We start from the raw sequence: 17,487 nt of genomic DNA on the forward strand, positions 1-17,487 counted from the left end.
AAAAAGAAAAGAAAAAAAAAAAGAAAAGAATTTTAAAAAGAAAATGAATAAGGAAAAGTATAAAAAAGAAAAAATATATATATTAGATAAACTAGTTAAAAAACGTTAAAAAAGAAAAGGGTAAAAGTTAAAAAAAATTTTAGCAGAAGAAGAGAAAAAAAATGAAAAAGAAAAAAAATTAAATTAACTGCAAGACTAAAAAATCACAGGGAGAAAGCCATGAGTTTCGTGCTTTGCTTTCTCCTCCTCTGGAATTCTGCTGCTCTCCTTGGTATTGAAACTGTACTCCTTGGTAGGTGAACTTGGTCTTGGCTGGATTTCTTGTTGATCTTCTGGGGAAGGGGCTGCTGTAGTGATTCTCAAGTGTCTTTGCCCCAGGCGGAACTGCACCACCCTTACCAGGGGCCCGGCAACCTCAAGAAATTTTTAAACAGAGATTTTCAAGACCACATTCTCTGGGCATAATCTAATCAAGCTAAAAGTATATACAAATGTAACAGGGCACCTGAGTGGCTGGCTCAGTGGGTTAAGCCTCTGTCTTCGGCTCAGGTCATGGTCCCAGGGTCCTGGGATCAAGCCCCACATCAGGCTCTCTGCTCATCGGGGAGCCTGCTTCCCCCTTTCTCTCTGCCTGCCTCTCTGCCTACTTGTGATCTCTGTCAAATAAATAAATAAAATCTTTTTTTAAAGCGGGGGGGCACCTGGGTGGCTCAGTGGGTTGAAGCCTCTGCCTTCGGCTCAGGTCATGCATGGTCCCAGGGTCCTGGGATCGAGCCCTGAGTCGGGCTCTCTGCTCGGCGGGGAGCCCGCTTCCCCCCCTCTCTCTCTGCCTGCGTCTCTGCCTGCTTATGATCTCTGCTTGTCAAATAAATAAATAAAATCTTAAATTAAAAAAAGGTATATACAAATGTAATTAAAACCAAACTTAATTACTTTGAAATTAGGAAACATATTCCTAAACAGATGATTTTTTTAAAAACCTAGAGATTATCTAAAAAGTAGGGGCACCTGGGTGGCTCAGTCATTAAGCAACTGCCTTTGGCTCTACTCATGATTCTAGGGTCCAGGAGGAATCCCCTGCTCCGCAGGAAGCCTGCTTCTCCCTCTCTAGCTTCCCCTGCATGTGTTCCCTCTCTCTCGCTGTATCTCTCTCTGTCAAATAAATAAATAAAATCTTTATAGAAAATTAAAAGTTGCAAAAAGGAGAATACTTTATATCAATATCTATGTAATCCAGCTAAACCTGAACTCAAGAGAAAATACATGCTTTAAATTTTTTCAATATTAAAGATAAGAAAGGGACTCAGTAGTTTTTTTTTTTAAGGCAAACCAAAAGAACCTAGGAAAAAAGAATTAATATAAAAGCTGAAAAGAATGAAAAAGTCAAAACATAATAGAAAGGATAATTACATCCAAAAGATGGCTCTTTAAAAAGATTTATAAACTATATAAAATTCAATAAAATGAAACATGAGAGGGGGCAAAAATATATAAGATTTGGAATGAGAAAGTAACACAACTACAACCCCAGAGGATTTTTTTTTTTTTAAAGATTTTATTTATTTATTTGACAGAGAGAAATCACAAGTAGGCAGAGAGGCAGGCAGAGAGAGAGAGAGGAGGAAGCAGGCTCCCTGCTGAGCAGAGAGCCCGATGCGGGACTCGATCCCAGGACCTTGAGATCATGACCTGAGCCGAAGGCAGCGGCTTAACCACTGAGCCACCCAGGCGCCCCAGCCCAGAGGATTTTAAAACAAATCTATCATGAGTTTAGAAAGTGGAAAACAAACTGGGCAACAAAAAAACCCCAATTTCCAAAGATGGAATTAACCCCAATTTGGAATTAACCCCAATTTCCAAAGATGACATGTCTTCAGATAAGATGTCAAAACTTCCTCTGACCCTATACATTAAGTGAAACTACAGTGTTATCCATGTTTTCCTTTAATAAAACAATGTGAAAATCTGGGGGTATATTTGAAGTAAAATTATTCCATAGCAGAAGGAGGTACTGAGATGCAATGTCTGGTTAAGATGGGATACAAAGGAACAATACCACTCAGCGAAGTCAAATAAAATAAAGATGGTAAGAACATACATTTTCTATTATTCATTTGTTTAAAAATATTTATTGACTACCTGTACACTTTTGATAAAAATACTCCTACCAACAACCTTAAGGTTGTTTATCCCCAGTTTTCCTCTGGGGATAAACTAAACAAGGAAATTCTCACTAGAGAAAACAATTAAGAGGTTTAAGATTTTTAAGACCATTAAGTTACTTACAACTGCAAACTCATCTCTGTCAAGCATTCCATCATGATCAATGTCACTCAACTCCCAAACCTTAAAAACAGAAGAATTGACAAAGATTAATGCTCTTTCATTTCATGTGGTACCTGTAAACACCAAATACTTAAATCGGGGGGAAAGTTTTATCTAAACATTAAAATATCTATTCTCAGAGAAATCTCACTTTTGCTGAACATTTCATTAAATCATTATTACATTCTACATTAACATTATTGGAAAAAGTAGTAATTCTTAAAACAAGTATTTTAAAATAAAAATTCCTTACAAAAATTTCAAGAAAATATTTGTTTCTTTCAAATAAGAAAACAATTATGTACACAGCACTTTAAACAGCTACAATGCTTTTTCACAAATATCTCTCAGTACTCCATGTGGCACTATCAACCAGCTTTTAGACATGAGGAATATGATTTAGTTAGGATCACACAACCATTATTAGGTTATAGAATCAGTATTCAACATAAAGATTTCCAACTAAGTCCATTATTGTTTTCCATACAGAATCTCTAATTGACCAAAAGATATATCCAGTGAATATTAATTATGAACCAGCTAATGTCCAGGGCTTACAAGGGAAAAATAAATCTAAAAGGACCTAGTAGATTTGGTTTAAATGCAGAGTAAATTCCATACCTTAGATCAGCTATAAAACTATGTCATATCCTTGAAAATAAGATATTTAAGTCATTCAACAAAATTTTACTTGGGACAGGAAGATAAAGTAACAGACTGGAATAGAGATAAACAAGTGTCTGGTCATTAAGTGCCTTGCAGGAATTTGGACTTAACCCTAAATGCATTAGGAAGCTACTAAGAGGGTTAGTTCCAAGTAAAAAAAAAAAAAAAACAGGATTATATTTATAGTTTAGAAATCTCATACTGGTCACACAGCAGAGAAATGATTAATGAGAAACAATACTAGGAAATGGCTTTTAAATTTTTATTGAGCACCTAATCTATAACACTGATCCAGTAGTACTACTACTGATGATATGGTGGTAAAGTCATGATCACCATCAGCATCACAGTAGCTAGCATCAAAGACTATGCACCAAGCACTGTACTGAATATATACATTATCACATTTAATCCTTACAACCCTATAAAGTGGCAATTGTGCTCATCTGAAATATAAAAAATTGATAGATGGTTTTTCTGATGATTCACCCAAGGTCACACACCTAAGAAATGGTGCAGACAGGATTTGACCAAGAAAGGGATTAAAGGAATGGCTGGAGGGTTAATGAGAGCAGATGAGGTTTGAAGTACAAAGAGACCTAGAGAGAAATCAGTATGGAAATAGTCCAAGAGTAGGGAAAGCCCAGCTGAAGTTGGTGATCATGAAATTATGATGATACCAATTTTATTAGACTCTCAGCAGTCCATATGCAACCACACAGAAGGCACATAATTAGCTTAACACAAAGCTGGATTTTCACCAGGTCAGAAGAAAGGTTAGAACACATGGCAAAGGGAGCCAAAGATACCAGCATCAAACTGTGGATTAAGTTGGTTGAGGAAAAATATTAATTTGAAAAATAGAGAAAGTAAAGGACTCTGAGACTTAAAGGTCTTTGACTTAAAGTCAAAGAATTAGTCTTCCAAGTACTTAAGAAAGAGATCTAGAAAAATAAGAAGCTCTATTTAGAGAGAAGGACAAATGATTTCAGAGATGAAACTATTCCTTATGGCAAGGCCCCATGATACAGCTATGAAGTAGGTAGCAGATACAAAATAATGGTGGTCCCTAGAAATTAAATCAAGGAATTGGGAAGTCAGAGCATACAGTACAAAGAAAAAAGGACCTACTCAAAGGGCTTAATATGTAACTAATTCCAAGCACTTATACTTTAGAGGGAATGTCAAATAAAATTAATTGGCAATTATTTTATATATTAAATCAGAACACAAAAAACTCTGTAATAATATAATTTCAAAATAATGCCTAATTATTTTTTAACAATGAGCTATAAATGCTCTTGGTAGATACAAAAGTAAGATACATGAAGATTACATTTAGAATTTAATAATATCTTACTCTTCCAAGGATATCCACAGGTAACTTAGAGTTGAGCAACACTGGTTTCACTTTATCACCAGAGAGAAATCCATTCACCGGGCTTAAACTATCGAAAATTGCATCATACTTGGCCTTGTCTTCAGACTATAATATAAAAAAGATCACAAGTTAAATAGTGGTGATACGCATTTAACTCAAGTTATAAAAATCAAATCCTTAAAGAACAGGCAGGCAACATATCCTTAAAATTATTTAAAAAATAATTTTTGCAGGTGCCTGGGTAGCTCAGTCATTAAGTCTGCCTTCCGCTCAGGTCATGATCCCAGGGTCCTGAGATTAAGCCCCACATTGGGCTCCCTGCTCAGCAAGAGGCCCGCTTCTCCCTCTCCCATTCCCCGTTTCTGTTCCTTCTCTCTCTCTCTAATAAATAAAATCTTTTTAAAAAAATTGCTTTCATCAAAAATTATTATAAATAACAATTTAAAAGTTACATAAGAGTCCAGTATCCCTTCCATTTCTTTCATAGCTCGAACACTGTTTGTTTTTCTACTGTGAGCTTCATGGAAAAATTTTAGAATGATAGGAAGGGCTATGAGAGGAGTATCTAGTCCAACCCTCTCACTTAAATCCATAGCAAGGAAATAACTTTGTGAGAACACACAAGCTAGTTAGTGATATTCTATGACTTTCTCAACATGGTATTAGTTACATTTCAAACTCAGGTTTTAAAAAGAAAATAACCACCATAGGAATAAACATCAAGCTTCCCCCATTTTTCCCAAAGCAAGAATTCCTTTTCTTATTGATAACAGTACATTCCCTAAAATCCTGGGAAGTTACATGCATAACATAAAAAACTACTGTTCAGGGGTGCCTGGGTGGCTCAGTGGGTTAAGCCTCTGCCTTCAGCGCAGGACATAATCTCACGGTACTGGAATTGAGCCCCACATCCGTCTCTCTGCTCAACAGGGAGCCTGCTTCTCCCCGTCTCTCTGCCTGCCTCTCTGCCTTCTTGTGATCTCTGTCAAATGAATGAATAAAATCTTAAAAACAAAACAAAAAAAAAACTACTGTTCATGGAGCACCTGGGTGGCTCCATCTGTTGAGAGTCTGACTCGTGATTTCTGCTCAGGACATGATCTCAGGGCTGTGAGATCAAGCCCTCAAGTTGGGCTCCATACTTGGTGTGTGTGTGGGGGGTCTGCTTGAGATTCTCTCCCTCTGTCCCTCCCCCTGCTTGTATGTGCGTTCTTTCTCTCTCCCTCTAAAATAAATAAAATCTTGGGGCGCCTGGGTGGCTCAGTGGTTTGGGCTGCTGCCTTTGGCTCGGGTCATGATCTCAGGGTCCTGGGATCGAGCCCCACATCGGGCTTTCGCTCTCTCTCTCTCTCTGCCTGCCTCTCTGCCTACTTGTGATCTCTGTCAAATAAATAAATAAAATCTTTAAAAAAAATAAAAAATAAAAAATAAAATAAATAAAATCTTAAAAAAAAATTATTGTTTATGATTTGCCCAAGGCCAGATCCCTATACTTTTTTATAATTAGTTAATTAATTAATTAATTAGTTGTGTTCATACAAGCATACACAAACATAAAAACCAAATGACTTTCTGACAAAACTGTACATATTTATTAAAGATCATCTGATTCTAATATTATTTAAAAATTACAATTTTACAAATCTGATAACATAGTTATAACTAGTGTAATGTTTCCAAATAGATACAATGCAAAATACCCACTTCAGAAAAAGATTTCATATAGAATTTTTAGTTTTAGAGCCATAAAGAAAATGATCTAGTTAACCACAATTTTTGAACAGGAAATAATACCAGTGAGGTAAACTACCTATTCATGAAATAGGATTATGACATAATCATTTTTAGTTTATACTATAACAGAAATGAGATTAAGCCATACTAATTGTCACAAAATGACCAAGATCTCTTGAAAGATTTCTTTTATCAGTATTTCCCTAGAGTAAAAATGAAAGTCTCATGCAGATTACAACAGATTTTGGAAATAGGGGACAAGGATTATGTGGGTAGGAAGCAAAGCAGTGGTAAGGAAAAAGTAGTTTAAAAGTTTACTCACTTTTACAGCCCATGGGAGCTCAGTGACAGAAGATCCACTGATTAGCAAAGGACTACTAGTATCATGCTAAAAAGGAAAATAGAGCACATGAAGAGCTGAAAACCTCACATCAATAAACAACAAAGAAAAAGTGGTCTTGGATTTAAATACATTCATACAAAATTTGGAATTCAAACCACACAGGACACTATTCTACATTGACTCTATTAGACTTTTATCTAAATACAAATGAAACAAAAACAAAGATATCTGAGTTAGCTGCATAAATGATATTAGAGCACTAACTGAAACATTTAAGTGTTATAGAAGAAATCTTATTACAACTGATATCAAGATAAAGATACTACAATGTAACGAAAATATTTGTGACCCTGTTAACTGATGACTTTTTCCCAACACTATTTAAGGAAAGCAAACCGGGACAAGAGCCCAACTTAAGATTTCTTAAGTTACAAGTACATGAACCTATTACAGCATGCCCAAGTTGTTCTATTTATCTGCTTGTAGAGACAGATGGATATATTTGAAACATTTTTATAATAACATAGTTAGGAAACAAATCCCTAAATTAACCCTCTGATTCCATGCCTAAACTTACAAATGCAGAAATTTTCAAAACTGAAGTTAAATTCATAATACTGAGACCAAATACTTTTAAAAATACTGAATTTAGAAACAAGTAAGAGCCACAGCACTTGGGTGGCTCAGTCTGTTAAATGTCTGCCTTCAGCTTAGGTCATCATCTCAGGGTCCTGGGATCAAGCCCTGTGTCAGGCTCCCCACTCAGCAGGGAATATGCTTCTCCCTCTCCCTCTAACTCTCCCTCCAAATCATGCTCTCTCTCACTCTCTAAATAAATAAATAAAATCTAAAACAACAAAAAAAAGTAAGAGCCATGAAACTTCTGAAAAGGGGTCAGGGTAGGGAGGACTAACCCTAACAGATGTAAAAACAAATTACCAAATATGATAATTAAAACAGTACAAGAAGAACATATGGATAAACAGATAAAAAAGAACAGAAAAATCCAAAAAGAAATCAAAATACAAGACTGAGGTGGCATTTCAAATCAGTAAGGAAAAAGACTGGTTATTCAATAAACTGTATTAGGTCTATAAAGTAGCCATCTTGAAAAAACATAAATTTGAATCCATATTCAGACTTGATATCAAGACTAACATAAATGTGGGACACCTGAGTGGCTCAGTCGGTTAAGCATCTGCCTTTGACTCAGGTCATGGGATGGAGTCCCACATCCAGTCCATCCTGGGATGCAGTCCCACATCCAGCTCCATGCTCAGCAGGGAGCCTGCTTTTCCCTCTTCCTGTTGCTCCTTCTGCTTGTGCTCTTTTTCTGACAAACAAATAAATAAAATCTTAAAAAAAAAAAAAAAGACTAACATAAATGTGTAAAAAGAAATGATTAAAAAAAATTAGATCCTAGTAACACTTACATAAAGAACAATGACCTCCTTATGGGGGGAAAAAAAAAACACCACAATGTCAAAAGACAAATGACAAATTGTGGGGAAAAAATGTGTGTGTGTGTGTGTGTGTGTGTGTTAGAGTGTAGCCTCTAGAATTTAATTTTAAAAAAAGACTAATAACCTAAGAAAAAAAAAAAAGCTTTAAACAGACATTTCTACATAAAGGTAATATAAACGGCTCATAAGTGTGAGAAAAACTACTCAAATTCACTCTATAAAACAAAATGGGAAAATTAAAACTACACTTAATGTTCCATTTATCACCTCTCAAATTGACAAGGTTCAAAAAGTTTAACAGTATGTTAGCAAAAGTGCACTCAACCAACTGATGGAGGGACTGTGAATGAGTACAACCACTGTGGAAGGCAAATTGATATTATATATGAAAATTGCACAAATGAACAAACTTCTGAAACAGCAATTCTACTTCTGAAAATATGCACATATATTTCTGTACATGCAAAATGACACATATCCAATGTTATTATTCATTGCAGCATTTAAAAAAATTTTAATAATAATATATTAGGAATAAGCTAAAAACCTATCAATAGGAAGTTAAATTATGGTAGAGGGGAGTGTGGGGGTGATAGGTTAAACACGTGATGGGGATTAAGGAGGGCACTTGCTGTAATGAGCACCTGTATAGTACGGTATGGAAGTGAGAATCACTATATTGTATACCTGAAATATTATGCTGCATGTTAATTAACTGAAATTTAAATTAAAACTTTAAAAATTTTATATAAATAGAAGCAACTATAAAAAAGAATAAAGATGCTTTTATGTAAAGATCTCTAAAACATATTACTAAAAGGGTACAGAATTGTATTTATTAATTATATACTACTATCAATTTAAAATGAGGAAGTGGGAATTTATATTTCTTTATATACACATATAATAAGTCTGGAAGGATATACAAGACACTAATAACAGCAGTAGCCATTAAGAAAGAAAATCAGGTAGCTGGGTGATAGCAGTTAAGGGAATTACTTTTAATATGGCAATTCTAATTTTTTTAAATTTTTAAATCATGTAGTATTTTTTTAATTAAATAAAATTTAAATTTAAGATCATTTCTTACAAATCTTGGTGGAGGGACAGCCAGGTTCAAGCTACTCAGTGAAACCTCCAATCCATTCTGGGCACATGCCACAAGACGCAAAGCAACAAAGAATTCCTGAGAAAGAGAAGCATGAAGTTAAGTGCATTACCTATCCATCCATCCATCCATCCACACAATTATAATATGAAAATATAAAACAATTCATAATTACTCCAAGATCTTTATGTAGCAACAAATTAAAAGCACATTTGCCTGAAAACATTTGCTTTAAAATTAAGAAAAAAATCTATGTACAAAGATGTTCCTAACATTATAAATAGCAAAAAGTATTAATAAATGGGAAAATACTTAAATGAACTGTGATACATACAGATAGTAGAAATTATACGGAATTAACACATGCTTCAAAAATATTTAAGTATCATTTAAATGAGGAAAAAGAGTCTGGAAAAAAGCCTAGAAGAAAATAACAACTGAATGTTATCAAAAGTCATCTCTGAATTTAAGATGATAAATTCTGAAAAACTGGGCCAATCACTGATGTGACTCAACCACTGCTATTCCAGGAAAGCTACAGAGAATACAGAGCTACTGTGCAGCGTCTAAAACAATTACACAACTGCCTGAATTCAAAATACGTGTAAATCTCTCCCAAAGGTCCTTGGATTTTTGGCATTTGAAGCCTCTAAATAAATGCAGAGATATTTCAGCTGAGTTAAAGTCAGGTATGGGAAAAGATATAACAAATACTTTGACTCCAGTTATAATCACTTACAACTTAGTATAGTTGTTGATGCAATCAACCCTTCACCACTTTGCTCAAACCACCTATACCCTTCTTTGTCTGCTTTCTACAATACCTTGCCTTTATTCACAAAATCTTGCAAAGATGGTTATTTCAAGATCTCCCCTTCCCTTTTCATTCATGTATATCCAAAGTTATTATACAATCTTATATTATACAAAGCTTATTATACAAAGCTTTTATACAATCTGACTTCAACTCCCACCATTAGCCAGAGAAACCACTGTCTATGTCACAAATAACCTCTCAGCTACCAAACACAACAGCCTCAAAAAACCAAAGCAAACAAAAAACCCTGCCTCATCCTCCTTATTCTTTTGGCAGTCTGGACATGATAACTCCCCAGAAACTCTCCCCCATCAACATAGCTTCGTAAAACTCTCCTACTTTTCCTCTGACCCTTCAAGTCTCTTCTCTTGCAGTCAATGCCTCCTCCAACCCCTAAATGCTGGTATTATAGGGTGCCTAGGTGGCTCAGTCTGTTAAGCAACTGACTTCAGCACAGGTTGGGACTGAGCCCATGCCTCAGACTCCGTGTTCAGCAGGGAATCCGCTTCTCCCTCAGCCCCTGCCCCTTCATTTGCATGCTCACTTGCTCAGTGCATGCTCTCTCTCTCAAATAATTAAAATCTTAAAAATAAATAAATAAATAAATGCTGGGTATTCTAAGTACTCCAGCATCAACCTTCTCTCCTTTCTCATTCTATGAGAGATTCAATTACTCTTAAGTAATCAGGTCCACCCCCATAGTATGGATGTGTTCTGAAGTGAAATAGTCCTCCTACATTAAATTCTAGTTCTGCTACTTAAAGTTGTGAGGCCATGGGCAAGTTAAATAAAATTTTCCTGCAAAATTTTTCTAATACCTACCTTGCCATGTATTATGAGAAACAAAATAAAAACCATACTATAGAAAGAAAACACCTACTGTCATTTTGGCATACAGAAACTCAAAAAACATTGGTTTCTTTCCTTTCTTTCATGTTAATTCAAAAATCTTTTTCTCCAATGCAAACATCAAAGTTTAACTGCAGACCCACAAATCCAGCCACCTGGATTTAACAAAGACAACTCAAACTCAACATCCAAAGTCCAGGAATATCAGTGAAGAATTTATTATACTACAAACTCATGAAGTCAGGGACTACATCACATTCACCTCTGCATTTCCAAAGCCTGATTCAAAATAGGTACTCAGGGTGCCTGGGTGGCTCAGTTGATTGAGCAACTGCCTTCGGCTTGGGCCACGATCCTGGAACTCCGGGATCGAGTCCCGCATTGGGCTCCCAGCTCCACGGGGAGTCAGCTTCTCTCTCTGACCTTGCCTCTCATGCTCTCTCTCACTGTCTCTCTCTCAAATAAATAAATAAATAAACAAAACAGGTACTCAACAAATATTTGCTGACTGAATGCACACGACCTTCGCTGCTCATATTAAGTTAGTTTTCCTATGTCTCCAATGGACCAACTGGCCCTCCTGCCCAGGGGTTCCAATCTACAAGCTAACCCTAGAATCTTAATTTAAATTTAATGAATCTTAATTAAATTTAATCTTAATCTTAATATAATTAAAAGACTGGATATTCTGACCCTCTCATCTAAATTTCCCATCACTTTTTTAAGTATGATGCTGCTTCAGCTATCCCATATGGGGGAATTAACTTTGAGTAGCAGTGCTTAGCCAATGTATCAGCATGCAGCAAGCTTTGAATTCAATCCTGTGGACCTCTGAAACAAACTGAATGAACTTCAAAGTACACTGATGGTGTTCAATACCCATAATCGTTTCACGTATTTCTAGCCTAGGGTATACTTATGGCATATAAACCATTTTTTGATGTATATGCCAAGTAAGACCTAGACCATAACACTCACAAGTAAGTATAGTGTACAGGTAAGAAACTGAGTATGTTGAAAAAGGTAATGGTATTAGAAAGTATAGTCTTTGAGGAGTGCTTAAGACATCAGAGTAGGGCCTTCATGAATGGAATTAGTGCTTTAAGGGTCCAGAAAGATCCCTCGCCACTTCAGCCTTGTAAGGATACAACAAGAAGTTTGCGACCAAGAAGACAGTCCTCACCCAAACATATTAGCAGCCTGATCTTGTATTTTCAGCCTCCAGAAATGTGAGCAATAAATTTCTGCTATTTATAAGCCATCCAGTCTGTGTTATGCTGTCAGAGAACCCCCAACAGACTAAGACATTCCAGGAGAACAATGTCACCAAATGATCACTAACTAAACTTTGGGAATCACTTACTTTAATGTCTACTGAATTGGAAATATTTTCCACTATATTGCTGTAACACTTGCCCTTGAAAACCCTAATGTTTTCAATTGTAAATTGAATTCAATTGGTAAAAAAACAATTCCTAGTTTAAAATTAGAAAAAAAATCTTGGTTTTTATTCTGAAGCACTCAAAAAATTTCTCATATGTATCTCTGAATCTTACTTGTTTGTTCAGGATTCCTTTGCCATTTGTGTCTGCTAAATCCCAAATCTGAAATTCAGGGGAAAAAAAAGTCAATGTATATTTTAAACAAAAAGCGTCTTAGAGATAATAAATTAAATCCCTGTAATATACAATTTCATTCTTTTTGGTCCTCAGATTTAAGAATCATAGAATTAAAAGTGGGAAGAAACCACAGTTATTTAGTGCAACCCTACACAAAGATACTAAAACCCAGTGAGATACTTACTCAAGAACATTTAAGGCATCAAGGAAAGAAGTGAAACCCAGGTTCTAGCTTCTAAGTCCAATGTCTTTTTCATTAAGACAGGTTCTAACTCCAAATCTAATGTTCTTTCTACTAGAACCTACTAACTTGATTTTAGATCCATATTAAGATGATCTTCTTATAGTTCATGTTTATTTGTGATTATAAATTTATAATAAATAGTATTAATATCATGTATAAGGATTCACCAGGAGAGGGACTTCCCACTTCTTGTTACCCTTTTCTAAGCCTCTTATCCCCAACTTAAACACAGTTAGAGACAGTTGTTATAGAGGAAGCAGAGATAGAGCCAACTCTGAGGGGGTGGCAAGGTTCCCAGGCTGCACTGTTTTTCCCCACAATACCCAAATGTACTATTACTTCCTCATTTTATCTCACTAAAAAGTAATTCATTTTCTAAAAATCTGAAAAACACCTTACTTTTCACAAAAGGGTAAATCACAGCACCACAAATTCCCTCCATTGCATTACTATAATTGCTTCAATGATTCAATTCTTACTTCTAAGTTTCTTGATGTTATCATTCTAAATTTGCATCCAATTTATTTATACCACTACATAAATATTCATTATAATCTAGTTGAAATGAAAAAACACTACCTTTCCAAGAATCAGGTCTGGAAGCCCTGATCTTTTCAGAAAAACAGCAGCATCAGAAGCCAATACCCTTCCAGTATTGCCTGTATCAACCTGAAAAGATACAAACTGTAAGTTGACAAAAACCACAAAGACAAAATTATCGTCATTTACCTGCCTTCCTCCCTGTGACTTAGGAACTGGCTTTTTCAAAAAGGGAACAGGAATCTTTTGACTAACAAAAGCCAAGAAATATATGGAGAACCACATGAGTAGAATACCATCTCAACAGCACTGGTCATTTACAGTTTTTTTTAATCACTCCCATTATACAAATGGGAAAACTGAAGCTCAGAGGAAGTATACCAAAATTAGTGGAGTCACAATATTAACATTTATCTTCTAATTCCAAGTCTTCTATAGTGCCATTTAAATTCTAATAAACTTGGAGCACCTGAGGGCTCAGACAGTTAAGCGTCTGCCCTCAACTCAGGTCCTGGAATCAAGCCCCACATTGGACTCTGCTCAGCGGGGCATCTGCTTCGCCCTCTCCCTCTGTCCCTCCTCCTACTCATGCTCTCTCTCTCAAATAAATTTAAAAATAAATAAATACATAAATAAATTCTAATGAGCTTAATAGAAGGAAAAGCTTAATAGAAGGAAAAGGGCCTAATTTCCTGGAAAGGTCTTTTGACAGAGGAGAATAGCTGTATATGTTATGTTTTTTTTTTTCAAACATCTTTAAATCATTAACTTCTGCTTTTATACTTATTCTTAGACACTGCAACAATTTAAAAAAAAATCAAAGTAGTATCAGCTCAAAAACCAGCAGTGATCAGCAGTGATTCCATAATAAACTTAAGGAAATGTTTTTTTAAAATTCTTAAGTTCCTAAAGTGCATTAACAGAAACACATCATTTTAATTTATAGGGATTTTCCTTTAAAACAGAAAACAGCTCAAAAAATGACTGTCACTTCCATAAAGATTTCCTAAAGTAAAATTTTACTTTTGTTAAAAATGAAAAGTCAATTTTAAAAAGTCATGGGAAAAGTAACACGATTCAAGGATATTTGTGAGCTAGCTGTTTTCCAGTTTAGTTAAAAGATTAAGTTTGTTGTAAACATTCACAAAGCATTCCAGACAGGCCAATCCCAGCGAAGACAGAGAAGAGAAATCCTTTCTTTTGAGTGCTGGAACACGGGATAAATCTGGCACTCGGGAGGAAAAAAAAAAAAAAAAAAAAAAGCCCAATCCAATTTGGAGTAACCAGGAAGTACAAAAAGGGTAGAGAAACCTGCCTCTAAAAATCTCCAGAACATGGGATGCCTGGCTGGCTCAGTGGTTTAAGCCTCTGCCTTCGGCTCAGGTCATGATCCCAAGGTCCTGGGATCGAGCCCCACATGGGGCTCTCTGCTCAGTGGGGAGCCTGCTCCCCCCCACCACCGCCCCTCTGCCTATTTGTGATCTCTGTCAAATAAATAAATAACATCTTTAAAAAAAAAAAATCTCCAGAACTCCTTCTTTGTCTACCCCCTGACTGGGGGGTTAGGATGGGGGACATCTATCCCTAGCATGACCTAAACAGAATGACCATCAAGGGAAACAATGATCAAACTCTTATGAAATATTTATGTATCATATTCCAATTTTACTATCTTCCATTCTTTTGGTTACTATAATAAATTTAAATAGCCACTTAGTCTTTGTCATGTACAGGAATTTCTGTTGTACTCTGACACTTGCCCAAAGGCTCTGCTGTAAGCTACAGGTTAGAATCTGTGTCTTCATCAAAGACAAAAAAAGACAGTTTCAGACCCTTGTGGAAAGAACTATTCCACATAACCTGAATTATTAACACTTCAAAACACAGACTTTTGGAAAAAGGCTTCTGAGCTGACATCACTTTAGACAACTCTCAGACTGGTGAACTAAGTCAGAATATCCAGAACTATGGAGTCTAGAAGTAGTTTTATTTCATGAAAGCAGACTCTTGACCCAAGATTCAGGGGAAGAAGAATTAATTACAGAGGACTGAATACACACTGTTGAGGAATATTTAATTATGGTTACTAACTTGGAATTCTATTGGTATTATTTTTAATATTCTGTTTTCTAATGGATATGTAGAAAAGCCCTTTTAATCTCCTTGTGTTATCTTTGGCCCTCAAATTAGTAGGTTCTGCTTTTGTAAAGTGAATGAAATAGCTTTCGATGGGATCTGATTTTCACTGACTTCAGACCTCAAAAACAAATCTTTCAGTGGAATGTCCTTATTTTTATAGCAATATAGTTATTAACAGGTTAAATAATTTTTTCTCCTTTTTATCAGGATACAGTTGAGTAAATAAACTGCACAAAATAAAGCCTATTTGAGAATAGTTATCTTTTATTCAGAAAGAAAAAGCTGCTATTAAGGAAAAAGGACTGACTTATGCAGAGACAATGTCTAGAAAACCCTCTCAAGAAAACTGGCCTGCAACCTGGTCTATAGGGTCCCAGTCTCAGTGACAGTAAAGCAAGGTTACTTAGCAGGCTAGGAACCTTAGCAGATATGGGAATCCTCAAGATGAGATAAATTCATTCAAATTCGTATGTACTGCAGACAAAAAATGGGAGGAAGAATTTCTAAGGTTTGGGTCCTAGTCTCAAGATAGAGAAAAAATACCAAAGGCTTTAAAAAGTACAATCCAAGAATTCTTTAGAAATTTCACGTAGAAATTAATTCTCCAGGCTCTGAAGCTGTTGTATAGTTGAGTGTATGTCTATAGATTTGCAAGTCATACCCAAGGAGACTTATAATGGTTCATTAATAAACCTGCTGTAATTATGTAAATAGTCAGGTCAAACTATAGCCTTTTCTGTGATCATGATCACAGATAAGGAGACTGTTAGGAAAAATGATCCAGTATTTGGAAATGCTCAAATGAGACTGTCTACACCCTCAACAGATTTGATGTATGACCCCCTCACTGACTTTTTATTCACTAGGCTCTTTTACACTAGGAGGAAAAGAAGTTAAATTTTAGAAACTGACAGCAATGCAATGATTCCTGTCCATATCAATAAATGAACTTTGTCTAGTGGAAAATATAAATCTCTACAACTCATATTCTCATTTTTACATATTACTGTTCTTCCAGTATTTAGTTGAAGTAAATAAAATCCTTGACACATGTTCATTTCATATTTATATGAAAATCACAGTTTTAACTTTGTAAAAATTAAACTTAAAACATCTTTTTTTAAATAAATTTTATTTATTTATTTAAGACAGCGAGGATGCACGCAAGAAAAGGAGTGTAAGGTGGGGAAGGGAAGAGAAGAAAAAGCAGATTCCACTTTGAGTACAGAGTCCCACGAGGTGGGGTGGGGGGAGAGCTCGATCTCACAAGCCTGAGATCATGACCTGAGTCAAAATCAAGAGTCAGCTGATTAACCAACTGAGCCCCCAGGCGCCCCTAAACTTTAATAAGTCTTAAAAACAACAGAAAAGCCATTCTTATTCGGCGTAAAATTTGGATATTTATATCTAGATTAATATATCTAATGTTATATGGATTTTATAATTTATCTAATGATATACATTATACAGATAGACATTTAAGACAATTAAATGTTTGGGCTTAATTGTCTCTTCCCTTCATTCTTCTGATAGCTTGTCAAAAAGAATTAAGCAGGGACTCCTGGGTGGCTCATGTGGTTAAACATCTGCCTTCGGCTCAGGTCATGAACCCCAGATCCTGGGATCGAGTCCCAATCAGGCTTCTTGCTCAGTAGGGAGCCTACTTCTACCTCTGCCTGCCATTCTCCCTGCTTATGCTCTCTCCCTCTCTCCCTCTGACAAATAAATAAATAAAATCTTTAAAAAACACACACACACATAAGCAGTGAAAGTAGGAGGCTAAAGCACAAGAAACTGAAAACAAGACACATCAAATGTGTTCAGATGGGTAGTAATCTGCAAACACACCATCAAGATTTGAAAGTATTTTTATAGTTAATCTAGGACAACAAAGATACAAAAACCTTACCTGTCTGTAGTATTTTTCATATACAGGATTCCCACTTGATAACTAAAATAAATAAATAATTAGAAATTAAGTGCTATTCAATAATCTGTATTGGTATATTTACATTCTTTCAACAGATATTGGAAAAACAAAGATAAGTAAGAGTAAAATATACTTGATTTTGAAAAACAAAGATGAATAAGAATAAAATATACTTGGCTTAGTTTCTTTTGAGGGAGAAGGGAAAGTGAAAAAAGGCAGTTATATGGATTATTAAGAATCAAGTAGACAGGGGCGCCTGGATGGCTCAGTGGGTTAAGCCGCTGCCCTCGGCTCAGGTCATGATCTCAGGGTCCTGGGATCGAGTCCCG

At 35.6% G+C, this 17,487-nt stretch overlaps 1 protein-coding gene across 4 annotated transcripts in view; it reads right to left on the reverse strand.

Annotated features, from left to right (window-relative positions):
• The window catches only part of EPS15 (epidermal growth factor receptor pathway substrate 15), a 145,951-nt gene that overhangs the window by 97,344 nt on the left and 31,120 nt on the right, over positions 1 to 17,487 (reverse strand). For 3 of the 4 annotated variants that reach the window (XM_059374710.1, XM_059374708.1, XM_059374712.1), the window contains exons 2-8: positions 17,138 to 17,179; positions 13,129 to 13,218; positions 12,243 to 12,290; positions 9,003 to 9,098; positions 6,429 to 6,494; positions 4,352 to 4,477; positions 2,287 to 2,346 (exon numbers count right to left, since the gene is read on the reverse strand). In XM_059374710.1, the coding sequence (XP_059230693.1) occupies positions 2,287 to 2,346; positions 4,352 to 4,477; positions 6,429 to 6,494; positions 9,003 to 9,098; positions 12,243 to 12,290; positions 13,129 to 13,218; positions 17,138 to 17,179 (528 nt within the window). The remainder of the gene's footprint in view (positions 1 to 2,286; positions 2,347 to 4,351; positions 4,478 to 6,428; positions 6,495 to 9,002; positions 9,099 to 12,242; positions 12,291 to 13,128; positions 13,219 to 17,137; positions 17,180 to 17,487) is intronic. The other variant, XM_059374709.1, reaches the window with a different exon arrangement.

The sequence above is a fragment of the Mustela nigripes genome, chromosome 14, assembly GCF_022355385.1.
Source record: "Mustela nigripes isolate SB6536 chromosome 14, MUSNIG.SB6536, whole genome shotgun sequence".
In the NCBI taxonomy this organism is placed as follows: domain Eukaryota; kingdom Metazoa; phylum Chordata; class Mammalia; order Carnivora; family Mustelidae; genus Mustela; species Mustela nigripes.